The sequence below is a fragment of the Branchiostoma floridae genome, chromosome 11 (genome assembly GCF_000003815.2).
Source record: "Branchiostoma floridae strain S238N-H82 chromosome 11, Bfl_VNyyK, whole genome shotgun sequence".
Taxonomy (NCBI): domain Eukaryota; kingdom Metazoa; phylum Chordata; class Leptocardii; order Amphioxiformes; family Branchiostomatidae; genus Branchiostoma; species Branchiostoma floridae.
The window spans coordinates 737,953-761,936 of NC_049989.1; the positions used below are offsets into that span (position 1 = coordinate 737,953).

Here is a 23,984-nt window from a genome sequence, read left to right on the forward strand (position 1 = left end):
TGTTTGGAATCGGTTTGATGATCAATTTTGGATATTGATGTTTTCGGGGTTTCTTTGACTTTTGACCAGCCCTTCTCATTACGATTGTACTTTTGGCAAATAAAAGTCTTCTTGCGATGACCATGCACTCGCGCCCATCCTAACACTTGTGTTGGTGTTTCATTGTGTGTATGTGAAGTGTATGAACGCATCGAGAGGGAGTGCTGTGAAGGGGTGATGTAGAAACAGATTCTATATAGCACGTATATGTAATCATGCCGGCAGTTTCACCTTTGATAGTCTGGAATTATTGCAATTGGAGAAAACAGGTATTTCGAACCCAGCCATGTATTCCAAAACATGAACAGCAGCTACAGTACATGAACCACTACGGGCATACCAACTCAATTCCTTTGTTCTATCTTGTCTGATTTTGGATCGACACTTTTATTTCTGTGACAGAAATTAACATTTCAAACATGGTAGTTTAAACTTATGCATTGATACAATAAATTTTACAGGTATAACAAGGAATTCTACTTGGTACCAAAATATGAACATTTGGGGCTTGATTGACACACCCCAAGGAGCTTTTTCTATTTGTCTAGCTGCAGGTCACAGATCCAAAAAGTTGAAGTGGTGTTACCTGAGCAAATGAGACCCCATCCCCTATACATGTACTTCACCCTATCCCTCTTCGATAAAAAATGGACTCTTCTGCAAAATGACCGATTCCACAATTACTGACACACAGAAGTAAGGTACATGTATTCCATAATGGGCACGCTTCAAAATGGAATTTTCCCAAGTGAATCCTAGGTAAGAATGGACTCCTCCAAGTACATATCATGCAAAATGAACCATGTCACAATGGACCATTCCATGATCACTGAGTCCAAACTGGAATTGCCCCATTTCCACTACTATGCAAGAATGGACCATTTCAAAATGAACCAAAGGGTCCTAAGCACAGATGTGCATACAAAAACATACATTTTGGTCTGACAAAAGCACTAAATCAGTTTAAAGCTGTGTATACGGCAAATGTTCCGTGGACATAACATTGGCATGCATTCCAGTGCCAGATTTCAGGTAATTTGGTTTAATATCAGACCACAGCAGCCACAAATTTGTGTCTTGGTCTGAAGTTTCAAAGTAAGTAAAAATATATCATCTCAGAGTGGTGCATGATAAATCTTGAATGAAAATGATAAAGCACCCCAATACCAAATGTCAGGTCATTTGACTAAAATACCTGGACCAACAAGAAACATTTTTGGACTGAAAATTGCCAAAAACATTAATAAGGGAATTCCAAAGGACTACATACAAAAATGAAAATACAAATCTGGATATTTACCCACTCTCAGTCTATACCAAATTTCTAGTAATTTGTCACAAATTGAGAGTTTAATCAATTAATCTAAATGATAACAGGGATATCTGTCAGCATATGGTATAAGACGTAAAATAATTGAAAAACTGCTTGAACTACTACTAGTAATGCACTGAGCTTCAATTCCTACTAACACCTTTGCAACTGTAGTCAGAACACCTGGCAATATATAAAATAGACTCCAATTATCTACATTACACAAGACCTTTTATCCTTCATATGTTTGACGACAAAAACTGGCATATTTGTCGATGAGATTGAGGAGACGTGCACGTGTTGGTTTAAGTTAATCTAGGGATTCTACATGACTGTATAAGGTGATTATTCCTGTACTTAGCAAAGAAAGCAAAATGCTGCACTGTGCTGAATCACAATCTAACAGTCCTGAGGAACTGCAGCTTCTGTTTCAGCACCTCGGCCATCTCCCCGGCTGATATCTGGTAGCTGTCCTTCACCTTCTTCCACACAGTCTCAGCACTGATGTCCTCTCTCTGGGACACAAAAGTACATGATACAATTTGGCAAGTTAAAACATCATTTCTAGTATTTCATGATATTTCCCTCCACTGATGCCATGCACTTATTGTCATTTCCATTTGGAAGAGAAACTCTGATGCAACTACCAAATTACCATGCTCCCATGGAATACACTGCAAATAACTATTCCTCTTCAACATGCATGCTTATGCAGTAGCCATCACCAACATTTAATCACAACTTCATCTCCAAGGGAATAAATTGGTCCAAATATTGAGCCTTTTGTTTGTTTGAGACATTATATTCACTATAAGGCCAAGTTGATTTGATTATACAGATGATATCCGTACATGCATCTGGTTCCAAAAACTTTTTTTGCGACCACACTGTATATTGTACAAAGCAGTTATAAAAACATAACCTTCTGGCGATGATAATGAGCACATACAAGCCAAAAAATATCAGAACATACCAAAGTAAATTCAAAAGTCAAAGAAAAAGCTGTAAAAAAACAAAAAAGAAAAATCGATTGTTCTGTATACCATACTCTGTGTGTTCAGTCTTGTTCAATCCTCATGAAGGCAACTTTTTGGGGGGGGCAAAAAAAAAATTTGCATGCTCACATCAGCTTTGGGATTCCCAGAGGATGCCATTGAATTTCATATAATCAAATCAATTTGGCCTAACTTGCAAGACACAGTGTTGGATAACTGATATCATAAATATTGATCACCTTTGCATGTTCCGGTGCAGGGCTGATTTCCAAAGTACTGACATCTACTTCAGTGATGACAATGTCCACTTCCAGCAGACATTTATGTAGCTTCTCTCCAAACTGGACCAGACTTTCTACAAACATCTTGTAGTCATCAAACACCTGTGGCTGGAAGGTGCAAAAATGCTTTCTGAATATTGGCATGAAAGTCCATCTGTGTTGGTACCTAATATAGTAAAAGAGTTCACACTTTGTTCCAAAAGAAACGTTTAGCCCATGGAAGTTTCAGCTGTCTAACTGAGTCTTTTCCAGAATTCAAGAAATCTTGGTCATGTGACCCTACGGACACATGACATCAGCATTTGATCATAACTGCCAGGAGGTGGAGACACAAAATGTAGCATGTCATGCAGATCAAGTGTTAGCAGCAACAACAACCAATAGCATGAGTTACATTAATTTTGTTAAATAGAACACTTCACCCCTCACGAGTCAAACAAAACAAGCCTGTTCTTTTTTCTGACCAGCATGCCCCAAATGTGTGGATATAGTACGTTTGTGAAGGTTAGACATCCAGGATATGATAAATAGATGATGGTTCAAACTCTTCTTCTGGATAATATAAAAATTTTATTCAGACGTTTCGGAAGACATCCATCTTCCTTCCTCAGTGACATGAAAATGAAGACAAACAATTTCACGGAACAAACAAAGTGTGGATATAGTGTATGTGTTTATTGTCTAATCTGTCCCAAATCCAGTCCACCAATTTTTTCAAGTTTCTTCCAAGAAGGAAAACCAGTTTTGTACAAGGTTGACACCATGAGAACAGGCATAGATACACATTTACATTCACACACATGGAGATCATGTGCTGTACATAGACATACTATTTGATACTCACCACAATGTTTGTGGGGGTTTTCTTCTTCCTTTTCTTTTTTGTCAGGCTAGCTTTTATAGGCTTGAGCATCACTTGACATTGAGATATCACCAGCGTCATCAAGCACAGTGTCTGCAAATTCAAGTCAAAAGACGGTCACCATTCAGTTTCAGTCTACAAAATAACTTAATAGTATGATGGTATGTCACTGCAGGCCTTTATTTTCTCCAAGATATATCAATATAGGTCATATTTTCACTAGCGTTTGTGTGTGTCTCTGTGTGTGTGCCTGTGAACAAGATAACTCAAGAACGGCTGAGCGGATTCGTTTCTTACTTGGTGTGTTGGTAGGGTGTGATGAAAGCTGGAAATGATAAGATTTTGGGCCCCCTAGCAGCTTCCCTTGGTACTGCAGCATAACTTCTGGTTTTGCTATCTTGTGTTATGCTCCACCAAAGGAAGGGGCTTATTGCATACAGTGTAAAAAAATCTTCGTGACAGGAACTTCCAGTCAATTCCCAAGTTAAGTTTTGTAATGTTCACTATTTAGAGACCATCATCGCCATGGCAATAACATTTTTTATTGCCAGCCTTGTTGTTGTTGTTATAAAAGCAATTCCATTGTCCAAGATTATGGAACTGCTGATGCTGTGAGATATTGTTACTGACCTCCACCAGCAGCACCAGCCCCTGCAGCACCTGTGGGTACACCTCAGGTGGGCTGCCAGGACTGGCAATAGGTGTGTCCATGGAGTCCAGAACATCTATATAGAAAATAGAAAATAGTAAAAATATATCCTTGATGTCTTTATATGTAAGAGCTCAATATAGATACAAGTACAATGCACCTATCTTTTAATATCTGGGTTTGTTCTCTATGTCTACCCGGTCGTCACCCAACAACAAGGTCAAGTTGATTTGTAACATTACATGCTATGTCATTTGGTACAACATACACAGCTACATTGTAGCTTTCTTGAATGTGTAGGCACTTTTGCAGTGCAGCTTCACATGATAGCTAGTGCGATTTGCATGTTATCATTAGGATACACCTGTCCAATTTTATTTTCTGGATCAAAAAAGATAATGCCAGGGATATATTGTAAAATTTTGGCGCCAAAAGAACATGTTTTTGATTTCAAAATCTCCCTTCAGATTGACAATTTTATGACTTATGTTTAACATATTTGCATCATTTTGTTACATTCCAAGTGTTGGTTAAGTATTGGCGAAAGCAAGTCACAACCAAATTCCAATACTAAGTAATAGTCAGAGATCTTCGGAGTTGGAACTTCGGTAACAGTTCGAACAAACCACCTATTGGATTCTAACGTGTTCCTCGGTTCATCAGAAAGTTGGATAAAATAGCAGACAAAAAACAATGGGAAGTGCTCATATTTTAAGACATCCTCACAGCATAACAAAGTCGTATTCATACATAGTGAATATTGCATGCAATGTAATGAGATTCATTACATAATGTAGAAAAATGGCCAAAAACTTAACTCTTTTCAACACATCCCTTTATAAAGGAGTAAAATCAATAGAGTTTGATTGTTCTCAGCCCTAAATCTTGCTTTGTTTTGTCTAAAATGTGACCAGAAATATCAGCGAAATGTTGCTGTGGGACATTGATTTGATTTGTTGAAATTGCAAACAGTACAATACAAGTGGGTCAGTGGGAATAAACAAAGGCAAATAGAAAAGTTTTCCAAGCACATTAATCATCATGGCACAAAAACAAGCGTTAACATAACAAAAACCTCTTGTAATACAGTTGTTGGTGGCATCTTTCCCCTTTGACTGATTGTATGTAGAGACACTTACACTCAAATGTCTTCAGTATACAGTCGAAGTTCCTCGCTATCTTCTCCTGGAGCTCTTGGGACTGATCTATTAAGACACATGGAGTACATGTAGAAGGAGTAGACAGTCATGTATCATCTGAATTGCTGTAATGTTGGTTGTTATATACCAAAAGAATGCAAACTAAAACTCTTGAACTTAGGCAAATGCCTTCACACAGCTATACAAGGTATACACGTATGTTAACATCTTCATGGCATCTTCTGGCAAAGTTTCCAGCCTCAGATTGTCAAGTGATAAAAGGGAAATCATGAAGTTATGGGAACCAGTCAGAAAAAAGACTGTAACAAACATCAGGGAAAACATTCACTATCTTAGACAGTCAAGTTCATCTGTTCAGGTTCTTGGAATGTAAAACCTCATGCCTAACACCAGATTCATAGTGACATAATCTTATGCTTAATACAAGGGTGAGACAGAAAGTAAATTATGCTGTCAATATCATGGCATATTCATTTTTGTATGAAATGAGCTGATATTTGGTGCAAAGGTAAAGGCACATTACAAAAATGAACATGATACGGCACTGATGACCTTCTGACTCACCCTCGTATGCTTGATTAGTTCTAACTACTGAGAATTACTGGATATAGGAGAATTCTTTTTACACAACCAGCAAGTACTTACAATGCTTACATTTCAATGTCTCTCATGACACCTTCGTCAGAGCTTCTAACTGAAGTTCTGCTTCTCACCCCTATATGTAGCCGACGTAGGTGGCGCTTTTGCGGTGAGAAAACAATCCCAAATGTGGCTAAGCCTTCGGTAACAATTTGTCCCGGCTCGCATTGAAATGTAAGCAATGTTTACTAAAACTAAGTACCTCCTGGTTGTGTAAAAAGAATTCTCCTATATCCTACATTCTACCCACCCAATGAAACTATTTTTGGAGGTATTGAGAATTACTGTAACACTACATTTTTACACAAACTTCTAGTCAATGTAGGGCTAGAAATACTGGGTGCATGTGCACCCAAATATTCCCATAGGTAAAAGATATCAAAGTATACTATAAACCATATTTCCATTGACAACTCTTCTGTCTGTAATCTTTTTTCAAGATTTTCTGTAGGTGGAAAAATCATTTTGTGAAGTATTTTTATCTTTTATGAATGAGTAATTGGGTTCTTCTGGATTTCTACTTCATGTGGTGCGCACCCAATTTTTTGGGGATTGTGTGCACCAGTGCAGCTAATACCAAAAATGAATTTTGAGCCCTACCATGCTACGGGAGTCTATGTATATACCTCTATGTGTAGTTTACAGTTGAACTCACTGAGGTCATTGGTTCCTAGAGAGTGCACATCCACAGCTACTTGAAAGATACTGGTGAGGAGAATGTGGTGCTGTCCATCCAGGTACACCTTCATTCTGGTGGGAACGGGACCACACAGCAGATCCTGTAATGACAACACACCTTTGATGTACCAACCCACCTACATGTACCATGCATCCACAGCTTCTTAAGTCATGTTATTTCAAACAAACATACTTTGCATTTGCGACCGCATCTGGAACTGTCAGCAGTGACACCTAGTGCTGCAGTACAATGTCAACCAGCCAGGCGAAATGTTGGTGGAAATAAAGCATTGGTTGTGCAACAGAAGTTCTTTATTCAGTGATGATCCAACCTGGTGAAACTATTCACACATCTATAAGTCTTGATTGCAGCCACAGAAACATGTACTGAGAATATCAAGAGGGAATATTTTTGTTTTTACGAGAGACAGATTCTACTTAACAGACCACCATGCACACATACCATATTTTCTGTTACTGTACTAGGTTGGCATTCCACATCTTGGACATGTGTGTTCATTTCCTGGATAAGACTAAGAAGTGTGTTTCCGTGTCCATCCATGCTCTCTCCATTCTTGGAGTCATCCTGATTGTGGCTGAGGGAATGTTCTCCATCCATGGGGGCAGGTTGAGAGATCAGGATGACTGCTGCGAGGGACCTGAGGATGAGGCTGCGTAACCTGAGCCATTGCTTCTCCTGGCAGAAGGACCACGCTATCTGTTGGTCAGTCAGCTCTCTAGAAATGTGGGGCAAAAAGGACCGTTGTGTTATATTTTGTATGAGGACTGGCAAACAATTGGAGCAAGACCAACAGTCCAACAATCTTCTTTCTTGATATTGACAGTAGGTTTGAAGTGCAAACAGTTAAACCCAAACCTAAATACTTAACATAAATCCCCTCTGCATTAGATACAATCTACATGAATCTCAATTCAATACAGTATCTTATTCATTGTTAGATAATATCCATATCCAGCAGTTAAGACAGCTATGTGACTGATTGTCTCCCTAGTTATCAACAGGCTTCTGTACCAAGGTTGTCAAAATGGAACCTTCAGTGGTGACATTCCAGTTTTAGGCAATCCAATGATGATGTTGACACTATTTCAAATCAAGGGACCCCAGGAATTTCCTGCATAATGGATTCCTAAAGGACTTAGCTAAAAAGGGCAAACATGGTGTACAACATATGATTTATAATTATGGCCATGCTGATTTAATAATATGAATGACATTAGACCATGTATAAGAGTGGGTACCAGCACAGCATACCGGTATAAAACCATTTTTTCTTGTTGGACTGGTACGAAAAAAAAAAACGGAACGTGAAAAATCATTGGACTGGATCTTGGATCAAATAGACAATGAACAAATTATATCAGCAGGCGTTCACACGGTTTGGGGTTTACCAGTCCAAGAAAATAAGTAGAGCCAAGTAGAATAGAGTTTGTAATCATTTGTATACCCAGTTTTAGTCAAACTTAGCTATGTTCACATGAAGATAGGATTTTAGAAGGCCAGTGGGAGTCTGATACTCCACCAAAAAGAATCCTTTGTAGCAAAGTGGACAACTTTTACAACAGGTAAGGTAGTTACAAAATAAGGTAGTTGTGCCTGAGAAGTGAGCCAAAATTTTTTGCTACCTAATATCGCTAATTTGCACATTTTAGTAAGAACAAGTCTAAGGTTTTTACATCAAACCTATTGTGATCAGGAAGCCAATGTCCCAACAATGTGATTCCTCATGTATTTTGCCTATTCCCTCATATTTAGCTATCTGATCTTTGCACCCAAAAACAATAACTGAGTATGTTATCATTCTAGTACCTTTCTTCTGGTTCCCATGATGACAGAACTGTTAAATCTCGGTTGTCCTTGAGGAGGTCCCATTTGATCTCATCTGCAGGGAAGTATTGATAAAGTCAGCTTGAGTAGAAGAAACAAAAATACCATGATCATAGATAATGTGCATTTACATTAACTGTATCTGAGGGGTTAACAACATTTAATCCAAGACAATTAAGTGGCAAAGTTATGGCGCTGATGGATTCTGGCACTGATCCTGAAGTATTTAAGCTCATCTCACAGTCAAAGCACAACAATGACGATGAGCACAACAGTAAAGCTACAGACTCTCCCTTGGAATGCACATTGTCAATTTAATTCTTAGCCTGTACAACAAAACAAGGTTATTTGTACACTGCAAGCTTAAGACCAATGCATTTCTGTCTTAGTCAGAACAAAAGGGTTCAAAATACCTGGTTGTCCAGTTGCAACCATAGTACATGTAACTTAACCCCCTTTATCTATGTACATAGCCATTAAACCAGAAAGTTAGTGAGTGTGAGTGTTTTGGGCAACCTAGCTTTTAATTTCAACCCTGAACCCTGAAAACACACGAATCAAAACTACTGTCTACAAGGCCCTGTTTGAGAACAAGCAAATCCTAGCCAATCTACAGCTTTGAATGTCAGAGAAACATAGTATGAGGGACATTCAATAAAATCTAGACGTCACCTAGAAGTAAGGTCATGAACCCAAAATTCATGAAGCATAAGTCCACCAAAACTCAACCAATTGTGATCATTACTTGGTAGCTGACACCATTTTGAAAAACAGACATCAGGTGAGTAACATTAAGTCCTTCCCACACCAGATGGTCAATAGGGCGGTGCCGTCCCCTTTTCTGTAGCCCTTATGTCGCTGGTTGAGGCCAAGAACTTATTGAACGTTCCTAGTACAACAGGGATGCTAGTGTTACCAAAATGAAAACAGATCTACAGTGGACATCACTATAAGACAGAAGGAAAATGTCCAGACTTTGCATGATGTACAAAATGACCAATAAACTGGTGGACGTACCGACTGATAAGTATCTAATACCAGCTCAAAAAAGAACAAGAAACAGCCATGACTTTAAGTACAAGAGTTAACATCCATTGGCATAATACCGGTCGGTTTACTGCAATTTCTCAAGCAATGCTAATTTGGCAAATGATCAACGCATCATTTTCTCCAGTTACATGTTGCTGTTACAGCTTACCTTTGCCACTTCTTCTGTGTAAATTATTTTGTCTCTCTGGTCCTGCTAAAAACATAATATCGTAATTGGAACACAACGCGGAATTGCACGGAGAACGGGCGCATGGTTGGAAGGGGGTGCACTATACCGGTCGAACGAAACACGGCACAATTAACTGCCGCTATGTACCTTTATACATCCTCTGTTGTTCCTTTCTTTCCTGTTAGTAGTTGCACAAAACAAAAATCTGCATGAGCATACAAAAAGTCATGAGAAAGTGGGCGTATACTGACAAGAATTTTCATTTAATTTTGGTCCATCACAACCGCTATGACGTAAAACTTTACTGCTGGCCGTAGCATTAAAAATGGCGGGAAAATGGCGGCGTACGTTCAATTTGACCCATTCAGCCGTAGATCCGGGCGATAATGCAACGGTTCCTCACACTTTTACACGAGTTGTAGGTCACCAAAAGAAATTCAAGATTGCTTTTGAAACATGCTCGTCTTGTGCCGTGAGCACATGTGATTATTATCTACAAATCTGGCGATGAACGTGGCAGTGTGTTTGTCCCACGACGAGCTCGCCTGCCCCGAAAATGACCTGAAAACTTTTGGCCTTGTTGTCTTCGAATGCATTGTTATCGATGCTTTGTAAATTATGTATTGGACACCTAGATGTCTGAAGTGTACATACCTCAGAAATAACTATTGTTGCATGTGTAGATCTCTTTAAGTTCCACTTTTTTTAATTGACCGGTATAAGGCTTATGACCGGTATTATGCCAATGCATGTTACCAACCTAGGATTGATGTGTTCAAAAATTTGTATTTTCCCAGAACTATCGTAGAGTGGAATATGTTATCACCAAGCACAGTAGGGGCATCATCTCTGGATAGTTTTAAAGAATGCTTGCAAAAGTTAGGTGTGACAGGTCCTTCAGTGTAATATAACCAGCTGCTGCCGCGCCGCGTGCCTGCGAAGCTGGTGTGTTACGCCGAAGGGCGGTTATACTGGCTATATAGATACAGATAGTAAAAAGCCTACCCTTCTCTGGAGATATCTCCATATAGTCAAGCAGTTCCCTCATTTGTTCTGGACTGCAATGAATACACACAAATCAATACCAAACAACAATTACAGCAAGCCTTTCACTCTTCAGTCATCCCAAAACATGTAAGGCAAATACAAAATACAAGTATGTGAAAACTGCATTCAACATAAGTCTCAAAATCATGAGTTAGAAGATACAATGTATTACTTGCTAAAGACATGTCAATAGAAATGATTACGTTATGATAAACACAATACTTTGTTGTCTCCATGATGAAGTCCAGCAGCATTCGTTCCACAGCCAATGACGAATAGTTGTGGGACAGGTTTAGCCTCTCTCGGAAAGAGATGATCTCAGGGATCTGTGGAACAGGCAGGCAAAAAACGTTTTCCCAAAAAGTATGGAAAATATGTGGTCACTTTAGACTATAAATCAAAACATTTTCTTCCCTTTATTGTCATACATGTATGTGTAACATTAAATAATGAATCCTCTTTATTTGGCATTCCTATGAGCATGCATGGGCACTGGGCAGTTGGGACAATGAACCAGCTGTCCAGATTTCTGAAGCTAAGGACCGCCAGAAGTGGAAAGTTCATGTTAAATGCTGTGCTTCCCCTTAAGCCAAGGCAAACTACAAGCTACGGGACAGATGGATTGAGGCGCACTATATTGACAACCATTCTGTCGTAAGACTTGCATTAAGGTCATAAGCAGAGAGACCTGATATTGGTTGATTACTTAATGTATCAACCAGTATTAGCTTACCCAAAAATGATAAACCAGGACTGTTCACAATTATTTACTGACCTTGTGGAAAGAACCATACTTGTAGGCAGCAATAATGTACTCTGTGGTCTGCAAAAAGGGCAGTACAAATGTAAGTATTGGTGGGTAGTGCTGCTACACGGAGATATATTTTCTTAAAGAATGACTGTCACATATAGCTTGCTTCCTTCAGGTGTGCAAAATTATTCCATGAGGTGGAACAAATTTACACTTTATGAATAAACTAAACATTATCTACCTAACACACTGTCAGGAAGAGTAGCCAATTTTTCCCTGACATCCGTCAACCTTTAGCTAGTTCTTTTTTTTTATAGATGCATCATGGGAATAGCTAGAAGTGGAGAGTAAGGTTTCTTTACCTTGTAAACTGAGTAGAGCTATGAGGGTGCTTGCCATCTGAGATGCCACGCTATTCTATAACATGTTCCTCAACCATCGCGGCATAAGCGTTCAACCTACAATTTTCCATTCAATATGTTGAACCTGATGTGATCTTTCTATAAAGATATATCATACATTTAGCAAAAGTCAGGCTGGCGGGTCAAAACACTACAACTAACTGTTACCTTTCTAATGCATGGCAAAATATGTTTTAGACACTCGGTATAAAGTTTCGGGTTGCCTTTCTTTAGAAACCAGTGTGAAACCATAGTGAGATAACACTCCCAATCATTGGCAACCCCCTCTCCAAGTACTACACAACAATTATCATTTGTGAACCCCGATGTTCCCACAAGATTACACAATCTAACTTACATGTCATTGAATAATAACGGCATGTGGTCCTTGATTTGTAGGTACTGCAGCTGTCAATGAAAGAGTGTTCACTTACATCTTTGTGGTTTGCTGAAAAAAACTTGAGCATGGAACTCAGTATAGAACAGGCTGGAGTCAAGTGTCCCAGTGCCACTGCATAGCAAGAATAGAAGTACCCTAGGGTGTCCTGCTGGATGTGCTTAACCTCCATGTTGTCGTACAGTTTCTTACAAGGCTGAAATGCACCTGAAGAGAACACAAAAAGTAGGCATAGTCATGTCTCCACCTATATACCTGCTCCACATGGTGACATATTGCTAAATGATGGGCAATGATAGGCCCTTATGTTTATAGCTTCTTTTAAACCTCTTGCAACACACTTATGTTGTCTTGAACGTTGTGGACATTCGGTCATTCCATCTCATTGGAAAAAGAAAAATCTTGGGACACAGAGGCCATGCAGAAGAGCCATACAACTATCCCATGCACAGAGACGGGGGACACGAGCTTTCTATAGATCAAATGCTTTTATTATCTACATGAATAGTACATTAAGTCAACATTTAATGGTAGCATTCTGCACTGTAGTTTGACAGCGCATGAAACTCACGGCAGGTTTTGGGCTTGTGTATTAGCAGAACATTCCAACAACAAAAAAAGGGGTCTAAATACCTATCGCATCATGACCGATCTGCTCAACATCATGAACTTAGTCAACCCTCTGGCAGTAGAGCGATGACCATTCAAGTAAAATTGATCCCTACTGACTAAATGATCCTGTAGCCATTGCTGGTGCCCAAAGACAAGGATGAAAAGACAATCAAGGAAGCCAAAAAGTGAAAATGTCTCATCACAGTCAGACGGACATAAGCAATGTGCCGCTGTTTTGCAGCAAGTTGGTCTTACCGTGATGAGACATTTTCGCTTTTCGTCACAGAGTTTCGAGGGCCATGGTCTTGATACGTTCACTCGTCAACTTGCACAGAAGGTGCCAAGCTTGTCAAGTTTATCAATCAATATCATAGGATGTGTAGCCTAAAATGCACCAAAAAGTAGGAAGAAAAGTAGACACAGCATTTTGTACAAGATGGTATCACCTACCCAGTAAAATGTACAGCTTGATCAGAATGAGCTTGTACTGTGCATTTGATGGGCTACATGCCACTCCCTTCTCAAGCATGACTATCACTTCAAACAGCAGGCTTAGCTTCTCTGAAAAACAAAAAAGTCATAGATAAGAATGGCAACTATGGGTACTTAACACCTGTTATATCTTATGAAGTTTTTATCACTGACACATTTCTAGCTTGTCTTTTGTGATTTTATTTTACAGTGAACCAGAATGCAGTCTCATTGAAAAGTATCAAAATATTGTGCTGATTTTCAATTATGTCACTTTCTGATTCAGCCTCATCATATTCCCATTCAAGGCACACGACCTGCATCGCCGTCAAGTAGTAGCCCTGACAAACTGCTATCCATCGTTTGTACACTTAGTACAGCCCAGCTGTCAGCCAATCACATACTATCACTACCTTGGCACATGCCCTACTGTTGTACATGATGTTGACAAGTTACCAAGAAGACTGTTCTGTAAACTTAAGGTAATGTATGATTGGCTGATATCAAACATGACAGTCAGAACTGACAAGTATTAAAGTATGTATTTTTAGCCTAACCCACCAAAACCTACATGTAACAGGACGATTCATTAATTACACTATGACTATGACATGGCAGACTCCTGGTGTTTAAGTTATCACTAGTATACATATAGATATAAATGAGCCATTTATGGGTGGGGGGGGCAGACACATGAATGAATGAATAAATGATTGAATTAAGTGGCACATAAGAACTTAAGCATTTATGAGTCTATGGGAACTATGAGAAATGTGGAGTAAGTGGTACATTAATTTCCAGTTGCTATACTAATAATCAATCCACAAGAGCTGGCGTACTTGTCTTCAGATATTCAGCATACTTGATATGTACTGCCATCAGTATGTAGCTGTCACTCGGCTGGACATCTGTGGGCAGCAGGTCTGTTCCTGAAAAGACAGCAGGAGTCCAAGATGATGTCCTGTCCCATCTATACATTCAAGTGCAATTGAACTTCTTACACACAACTCAATTTGTTCTTACAAGACATTCGGGGTGGGCACCAGTTCAATGCACAGGTACAAAACCTGACCCAAAATTTTCAGTCGCCATAAACACAAGCAGTGACCAAGTTTTCATCTTCTGCAGCTGGACTGGACCTTCTTTACTGGCACCCACTGCTAGTAGACAACGTTTTGGTAGTCCTTCTGCAACCTTCCTCAGGGCAATGAATAACGACTAGAAGTTCTATACAATGTATGGTCACTACAGAGTATAGAATGTGAATTACATGTAGTTTGTATACGTATGCCCCTAACTTCATCCTTCATCCTGAATCGTAATTTTGTGTAGATTTTAAGATCTAAGATTAGATGGCCTTAAGTCATTCAGGCCTCAAGGAAGGAACAACAGAATGACCAAAACATGGGCAAGCATGAACAGTTCTGGTTCTGTGTGGTAACTACAAAAAACATGTACAAATCAAATAAAATCAAATATAATCAAATCAGTACAATATCCAATGATTTGTCAACCTGATGAAACTATTCACTGACAGTCATAAAGCCAGTCAAATGGCAGCTTGGGAAAAACTCTCATGAAGGATATTCTTGGAAACAATATTGTTGGTATGTCCTCCCCATTACGTGCCAATCACAGGTCACAGAGACCCGTCCAAATGATGGTAGATTTTCAGGTGAAAGGTAAATGACTTTAAGATATTGGGAGATTGATGACAGCTTTAACTTACCTTTTCCAGGAACAATGCTTTGCCAGTTTGATAAAACAATGATATCAAATATGGATATGGATATAGGTATGGATTCAGAAAATGAAGTCTGTCTAACATTGGTCCAGCAGCAAGGATGAACCTGCTTGTAATTTGCTACCTACAACATGGTTGTGATCACATTCAGCTTTTCTGATGGTCTATGGTCTTGACAGTACACACACTATAGTATAACCCACCAAATTGTAAACCATGTTGATGTCTTCTCATCAAGTCTTGAATCAGCTCATCTCTCTTCTCTCCTGTGAGATGTTCCTGCAGCCCCAGTGATCTGGCCAGCCCCACACAACAAATATGCCTCTGCATGGTTTTCACATCAGATGGCAGGCCCAGCTCTCCTGCCTTCTCTGGTATCTCTATGTATGTCTGCAACTCTTCAACAAACTGGGAAAAGTTTGGATATGAATCAAATTGCTATTAACCACTCATCTAACATTTTCCTACTCCTAATGCATTTGCTTCTAACACTTTCATATCATAAACATGGTGGAAGACAGAAAACCTTTTATTTCAAGCTGTTTCGGGCAAAAGCGGCCATTTTGCATTTTGCAGTGTACTTCTGGGTATGCTACACAGCTGTGTAGACTGCATACAGTCATATGTTATATTGTAGTACTAAATGAACTGTTCGTATTCAATCCTAACAGATTGATGTACTAGTATATATATATATATATATGTATTCTTCAACTGTGTACCTTTGCATTGTCATCCAGTTTCAACATGGTCAAATAAGGCCTCATGTCCATAAAACAGCAGGGTTTGTCTCCAAACTTTCCAAAGTACTCTTTAAGAAGATCAGCAGGTGACCCTGTAAAATACAAAGTTGAGTCTTATATACAATGTATATATCATTAAACTTAGGATACGCAGCAAGCCCACAGGTTCTCTGGGATTTTGCAATGTCTTGTTGAGCAATTTGCTAGGTATCAGATAATCTTGATTTTGTGGGAGAGCTGTCAGGCATTTATGCAAGATCTCTGGACTCTTTGTGGGAGACCTCTTGGGACTGTGGAGAACTACTCTTGGGATTTTGTGTGACTTGCATGGTAGAGAATGTGTCTTACACAATGATAGGCAGATTTACACAAAATGTGGTCCATTTCTGGGTACAACAAGTGACCATAGGTAACATAGTCTGTAATTATGGTTTATGTTGTGTTGTTTTCTGTGGTGTGTGACATGACAGACACACACACACACAGACACACACACACACACACACCAAAACTAATTTTTCATGGAGGTAATAAGATCATGAACCTTTGGTGTTATATGTACCTATTTTGTCTGCAGCCTCTTGGTTTCCTCTCTCTGTAAGTCTCTTCAAGAGTTCCATTCTAGCAAGAAATGGTCCTCTTTGAAGTCTCTTTCCATTCTTCAGTTCATCTGCAACTCTCTCCTCTACAAAAGCTATTGCCATATCGACAGTACCTGTTACCACATCAGCAGATGAACTGAAATAAAGAACAAATTCCCCATTATTCCTTATATAATGTATATATTCAGGGCCTCTGGGAGACTTCTTTAATCCCCAGTTCTCATTTCCAATTCCTTATTTCATAAGCATTCAGCATAAGGATGGAGTTTCTTTGTAAATGGTAAGGAAATTGTGTACATTCTACAATGTTATGCATAACTTCATGTATATAAATGTTAAATGTGAAAAAAAAGGAGCAAACTGCATATCTACCCTTCATCAGCTTCTGATGGTGTCCATCCTGAGTCCACCAGGTGGAAGAGAGACGTGAAGTAGTGAATGTACCACAGCCAGTTATCAGGGCTAGAGAGACACAGCAGATTTCACATCGGTCAGACACAACACTGAACACTGTTCAGGTATCTTGGTTGAATATAATATTAGTACCATCATCGGGTCTCACCTAAATACCACCTACAAATGAAACCTTGAAAAACAAAAGTTCGGAGATCTCATATATATCTATCTCCATGAAATATAAATCACTTCCACATTTACAGTATCTATGCTTGGTACACCTTTAAATAACTTACATGTTGTACGCTGGTCACAATGTTGATTATCCAATCATTTACTATTGACGATGGACATCCAGCATTTACTATTTAGAAGAATTATTTCACTTTTATATTAATTATGCTACTTATAGGGACATATTTGATCTACAGTGTGGTCTAAAAAATTTTTTGGGAAATGGCAATCAAATCAACATGGCCAAGAAAATCAAGAAACCCTTGATAAAATCTATTTGGTTCTTAAATGAAGAGATTTACCCTACTTGTTTTTCTTGAATGAAGAAATCATTTCTACATGCAAATGAACTATGATATTCACCAACAAGAATCTTCTAGAAATTAAGGAAATCTTTTCTTTTAGTCTGCCCATAAGACTTGTTTCTGGTTAGAGGTTGTTTTCTTTATTCTCCTGTCGATTCGACAGATGAGCAGGCAAACAGGCACTTTGCCGGTGGGTTTGGCAACCTGTTTGCCTAACCTGCACATGACTTTTTATGGTGAAGGAGGGGTGTGCAATTCCTTCTCCACCCTCTCATCTACTGGAGCACTAAGTCTCACAGGGACAGAACTGTATGCCATGTGTGAGACGGCTTCAGCAGATGCAGCTTTGTTGTCCGAAGTATCCGTCTCCTAGGAGGACTTCCGACCAAAGATGTAAGGGGTTCCTCCTACTCCTGACTTGTGTATGGCGGGTGTGTCATGCCCGAACATGCCCCTAAGGTCTGTCTCGGCAACATGGCCACAAAGGCCTGCCACTGCCACTAGCCGCAGCTAGATACTCATTTACACCCGAGTCAAGTGAGGAAAGTCATGTAAAGTGCCTTTCCCAAGGGCACAACATCGGTGGCACAGCGAGATTCGAACTCATGACCTCTTGAGTCTGAGCTGATCGCGCTGCCGATTACGTCACGGGGTTAGATATAGATCAAATAGAATATGTCATAGATTCCAGCAATAACTCAATTTTACTTACTTTGTTAACAACAGCTTTCTGTACTTGGCATTGGCCTTGGGCCAATCCTCTAATTGGACGTACATTTCAGCTTGCATCAAGGACTGCAGTTCTATTTCTGATATTAACTTGCCTGGAAGTCAAAGAAATATTACAGTGTAAATACTGTAGTACTATAGAAAGTTATTCATATTACCTTTGCAAAGAAGGTTATCTTTTGGTTGCATTTGTACATGGATGTGCAGATGACCTGTACTACTGGTATTCTACTAGATTACCTGGATAGATTGTATTATTATTATTGCAGATAACAGATTCTGAAAATCAAATACTTTGAGAACAGAATGTAGTACCAATACTTACTACCTAATGGTCCTACAACAACTTCAAGGGCTTCTTCATATTTCTTCTGCTTCTCTAAGATAATCAAATACAGGCGCACCTCTGAAACAAGGAAGGAAACATAGAGAATAAGAATATTACAGATATGATTGAACATGTATGGATCGAACATTAATAATTCCCAGTTTAGGGCTATCCACTGCAGCTCCAGTTATGATTGCGGCTCTGTTTATTGTCAAAAGTGTGGTAACCGTTATACCTGTCACATTTGGCAAAAATTGATCGGAACTTCGTATATAATAATAACTTTACTGCACAACAATTGTACAAGGTAAAACGTATGGCTTATATGTGACAGGGATGGTTTTCAGGTGAAACATACGCGCAACCATCTGTCAATCTTAAATATGGCCGATCTTCCAACGATACGCCCGAAGATCGTGGATAATGTGACAGGGGTATTAACCCCGGGCATAGGGGGCAACTTTTTGCAGACATGGTCTACAATAGTGTCAGAAGAAGTCCAACAGCAAGAGACTACACCCTGCAGTTAAAGGGTAGGAATGACTGTCAGCAAATGGACTACACCATCAGACTCTACAGAGTGGCTGTCCATTACTGTTGCTTGAGTAAGAGGGTCTGCATGAGGGGTCCCGACAATGATTTACGCTGAATTCAGAAGAACCCCCCACGTATTAACCTAAATCAAGGACGAAAATTATGCTAAATTTGGATGCCTCGCTACGAATTACGTAGATAAGATCGTTTCCCTTTGAGTTACAGGAAATAAAAATAGGTTGCCTATGACTTATGGAAAAGAGCATGCAGACCATTGAGTATCTGTTATGTAATGTTATCATGTGGATGTCTAACCTTCATCGGTGTATCAAGGAACCAATCAGAATCAAGTTTTCAAACTATTTGTGTCAGAGTTTTAAAAGTCCACCATTCCTTATGTAAGAAATGTATTGACTATGTTAAGGTTACAGTCAGTTTGTAGGGTATTAACCTTGTCCATGTAGCCAATCTCACAAGCAATCCGCGACCGGAAGTAAGCCAGCCATAGATTTCCGAATCGACTATTGTGGTCACAGATCTTCGGAGTTTTGCGGGGACTTTTTCAGCAATGTAACGTGTTCTAGAGCACTCCGTGCTTTGTCAGAAAGTTGTATAAAATGGCGGCCAACTCAAGCAACGGTGGGAAGTGCGCATATTTCAAGACATCCTTATAGCACAACAAAGTCATATCCATACATTGTGAATATTGCTGTACTGTGTAATAAGGTAGATTCAAGTTATACTTATAATGTAGAAAAATGACTAAACACAGCAGAGACTTTATTTTCTACAATATATCCCTTTAACTACATGTAATCTCACCAGCCTCAGCCTCTATCTTCATGTCCTTGGCCATTTTCTCCACCATCCGCTCTGCCAGAGGCAGGAACATCTTCTGGGACAGTGTCTCATCCTCAGTTGTCAGTGCCTGCATTACGATACTCATCACCGACCAGAAGTAATATGGGTTCTTGGGAGCAACCTTGTAAAGTGCCATTCCAGTCTGAAATACAGGATGGATTTTTTATTTAGATTGCTTGCTATATATACACAGACTTTGAGACTTTATCAAGAAAATCTGTCAGTGGCATGCCCAAGGACATGACACTATAGACAGACACTGAAGCCTTACACTATGAAGTATATAAAATTGCAGGTATATATGGGGACAGTGATATGAGGAATAACACGACGTGAGGTTTCTCTTCACACGAGGGTCAACACGAAACGTGCCATTGCTCGCGTGCCGCTATCTTTGCACGCTCGCCCCAGGTAAAGGCCAATTACGTGCACTTCTTCAATTTTAGCGATGTCCGCACGGCTATATTTTACCGGTGTCTACACGGAGCCGGGCCCATTCAATGTGCCGGGCAACACGGCTATATTTTCCCGCCCGTGTGCTTCTTCAATTTTACCCGGGTGTCTGCACGGAGCCGGGCCCGGGGAGCCGGGGCCGGGCAACACGGCTATATTTGCGCTTCTTCAATTTTAACCGTGTCTGCACGAAGCCGAGGCCGGGGCTATATTTTCCCGCTCCGCCAGACTCGGCGTTCAATGCGGAGCCATTACGTGCGTTTCTTCAATTTTAACCGTGTCTGCACGAAGCCGGGGCCGGGGCTATACTTTCCCGCTCCGCCAGACTCGGCGTTCAATGCGGAGCCATTACGTGCGTTTCTTCAATTTTAACCGTGTCTGCACGAAGCCGGGGCCGGGGCTATATTTTCCCGCTCCGCCAGACTCCTATATTTTCCCGCTCCGCCAGACTCGGCGTTCAATGCGGAGCCATTACGTGCGTTTCTTCAATTTTAACCGTGTCTGCACGAAGCCGGGGCCGGGGCTATATTTTCCCGCTCCGCCAGACTCGGCGTTCAATGCGGAGCCATTACGTGCGTTTCTTCAATTTTAACCGTGTCTGCACGAAGCCGGGGCTATATTTTCCCGCTCCGCCAGACTCGGCGTTCAATGCGGAGCCATTACGTGCGTTTCTTCAATTTTAACCGTGTCTGCACGAAGCCGGGGCCGGGGCTATATTTTCCCGCTCCGCCAGACTCGGCGTTCAATGCGGAGCCATTACGTGCGTTTCTTCAATTTTAACCGTGTCTGCACGAAGCCGGGGCCGGGGCTATATTTTCCCGCTCCGCCAGACTCGGCGTTCAATGCGGAGCCATTACGTGCGTTTCTTCAATTTTAACCGTGTCTGCACGAAGCCGGGGCCCGGGGATATTTTTTCCGTCTCTGAGCAAGCCTTGCTCTGAGTGAAGACTCGGCACTCAATACCGGTGGAAGTGAAAGTTGACTTGAAACTGACTTTACCCAAGCCCCTTTATGGCAACATGGCGTATCTGACCAAGAAGGTTAAAATCCTTGATTTTGAAATTGTTGACCAGTATCCAAGCCATGGCGGAGAACACCCCGGAGAAGGCACGCCGGTAAATGTTATCATTACGACGTGAAATTATAAACAAAGATCGCCACCATTTTGAGCCTGCCATTTTGTTTCCTTGTAGAATTATCGCATTTTTCACATTTCTTTTCTTCGAATGTTCAGGAACAAGCTGCCCGTTTGCTTACAACAAGAACATTACAAGGAGGAAAGACAACTCAAACTCGGAAAGAATAATGAAATACAATTTCTGATAAAACATCTCATAATTTACTTCATACCGTTAAAACTCGGTAGAATAATTCTAAACTGTTGTTTGTGAAACTAGATACGAAAAGTCACTCTTTTGTGGCTATTCATATCAGTGTTAGTTTATCCCAAGGAGCTTTTATAAAAACTCCTTGTTTATCCACATTATTTTTCCACAACATGCGAAGTTTTTTCTCCCCAGACACTAGGACGCCACCGCCTTGTCAAAATTGATTGATGATCTCTCTTTGTCACGAGCCCGAGGCACGATCAAAGGCTGCCGCAGGCTGCGCGGGAAAGCTTGAATGTAGCGAACTAGGACTAGGAATTCTCACGCTTGCGGTCAGGGATATATGTGGGGCTCACTCAACAATCGCAGACGAATTCAGCGCTAAACGCACATGCTAATTCTTACTGGATATAGCGTTTTGGTCCGGCGATTGAAATGTGCTAAGAATTCGAAGTTTTGTTAAAAGAAGGAAAAACGTGGGGAAGTGTGGTTTGTTAGCTCGGAAAAACCAAGGAGGTTAAAGAAGAGAAGTGTGGTTTGATCAGACGGCTAAATTCCCCTAACAATTATTCTTCCGCGAGGCAAAATGGCTATCGTTCTGGGCTACTACTTGCTACTTGAATTGCCAAACTCGTAACTCGTGAATCCGACGCCATTTTCCAGTTTGTTATGACTCAGAAATTGTAGTTTTATACTACATACCTAGAAGCGTCTTTGTATTTTTCGCCAAGCTGACACTTGTTGAACCAAGGAGCTCCTTGGTTGAACAAAGGAGCTGTTGATAAAAGCTCCTTGGTTGAAGGGAGCCAGTTTGCTACACGCTATCATTATAATGCATAATGACCATTTTGTAAGTCTTACTGTGTCAATGCGACGTCGTGAAGATGTACATTTTACACTTCCAATGTTACCGTTTTAGTACATTTTACACTTCTTGTATTTTTTTATTGTAAATATGCTGTTAAGTTCGAATCGTAACGACACCATTGTTTGTGTATGATAAAAAGCGTGCTTACACTGCACTTGTAAAGAAATGACGACACATTTTCTGTAAAATAAATGTTTTTATTTCTTGAAGTAGTACACTAGTACACATGTGTGCATGTTGTGGTAAAGAAATGGAGCGTAACATATTAACCAGTACAAAATATATACTAGTACAAACTGTACTAAGTACTACGATATCAGTACTATTTGTGCGGCGGCAAGAGGGAGGGGTGAATTCACACAGTGATAAAGTTGAAAATTTAGCGGTCGACTAGTTTTTTGTTTGTTTTATAGCAATTACAAACTACCATTAGTCAATCCCCGCAAAATGCACTTTTCGCCGTTAGTGTACAACCGTACCACTCAATGCCTAGGACTGTGTACCTCCGACCTAGCGCAAGGCTGTCAAACGTTACTTGCTAATTTCTTCAGTTATAAACAATCTTTCACTAATCTAACTTTTGAGATCAGTTCGGCTGGGTAAAAGGGAATTTCTCAACGCTGAAAACAACACGCGTCCACACAGCCGTTTGTTTTTTTGGCTCGGTTCTCTTTTCGGAGAAATACATCAATGAGACCTTAGACTTAGTAACTTGCGTGGACTTGCTACCTTGGGCACTTTACATTCAGTTCAACGGCAATGTTACATATTCTTTTCAGGTAACCTTACGAGACGGTCATGTTTTTGGAGGGAAATACCTACTTTATTTATTTGTTTCTTTTTGTTCCAGTTGGGTTCGCGTTGAAGTATGCGTTTCTTTATTGATCAGTTTTCAGCGACAACACTTACTTTACTAACACTACCAGTTCTGACACGACCTTTACAAGTCTAGGTTACTACTAAAAGCTCCTTGCCATTACTAACGTAAAACCAGTAAGAAGTTCGACGTTTGCTTTACATGAATGGTTTATTGTTAACCACGTTTCGTGTTGGAAAAACTCGGACAAATGGTTTACTAACAGTGACTTTACAATTGACTTTTTATTTGACTTTAACACTTAACCGTTACTAACGAAATATCTACAAAATACTAGTACACCTACATGTTGGAAACATCTACAAATTACATCTACATGTTGGAAACATCTACAAATTACATCTACATGTTGGAAACATCTACAAATTACATGACATGTTGGGAATATCTACAAATTACATCTACATGTTGAAAATATCTACAGATTACAATGACATGTTGGGAATATCTACAAATTATATCTACATGTTGGGAATATCTACAAATTATATCTACATGTTGGAGATATCTACAGATTACAATGACATGTTGGAAAAAGTGAATATAAAGTGAAAACATTTATTCATTCAAACTTAGTACTTGTATGTGCTCGGAGTGAATTTGGGTGGTGACTTCTTCGAGCG

General features: G+C 39.9%; 1 protein-coding gene across 1 annotated transcript in view; it reads right to left on the bottom strand.

Annotated features, from left to right (window-relative positions):
* Positions 1-311: 311 nt before the first annotated feature.
* The window catches only part of LOC118425439 (N-alpha-acetyltransferase 25, NatB auxiliary subunit-like), a 34,275-nt gene continuing 10,602 nt past the window's right edge, over positions 312-23,984 (bottom strand). Inside the window, exons 5-25 of the mRNA XM_035834255.1 lie at positions 19,797-19,977; positions 18,438-18,518; positions 18,096-18,207; positions 16,821-16,910; positions 16,409-16,584; positions 15,826-15,938; positions 15,307-15,511; positions 14,199-14,288; positions 13,339-13,449; positions 12,314-12,483; positions 11,503-11,550; positions 10,950-11,053; positions 10,686-10,738; positions 8,444-8,516; positions 7,079-7,352; positions 6,593-6,716; positions 5,278-5,343; positions 4,120-4,214; positions 3,472-3,582; positions 2,586-2,735; positions 312-1,866 (exon numbers count right to left, since the gene is read on the bottom strand). Coding sequence (XP_035690148.1) covers positions 1,744-1,866; positions 2,586-2,735; positions 3,472-3,582; positions 4,120-4,214; positions 5,278-5,343; positions 6,593-6,716; positions 7,079-7,352; positions 8,444-8,516; positions 10,686-10,738; positions 10,950-11,053; positions 11,503-11,550; positions 12,314-12,483; positions 13,339-13,449; positions 14,199-14,288; positions 15,307-15,511; positions 15,826-15,938; positions 16,409-16,584; positions 16,821-16,910; positions 18,096-18,207; positions 18,438-18,518; positions 19,797-19,977 — 2,550 coding nt within the window. The 3' untranslated portion in view covers positions 312-1,743. The remainder of the gene's footprint in view (positions 1,867-2,585; positions 2,736-3,471; positions 3,583-4,119; positions 4,215-5,277; positions 5,344-6,592; positions 6,717-7,078; positions 7,353-8,443; positions 8,517-10,685; positions 10,739-10,949; positions 11,054-11,502; positions 11,551-12,313; positions 12,484-13,338; positions 13,450-14,198; positions 14,289-15,306; positions 15,512-15,825; positions 15,939-16,408; positions 16,585-16,820; positions 16,911-18,095; positions 18,208-18,437; positions 18,519-19,796; positions 19,978-23,984) is intronic.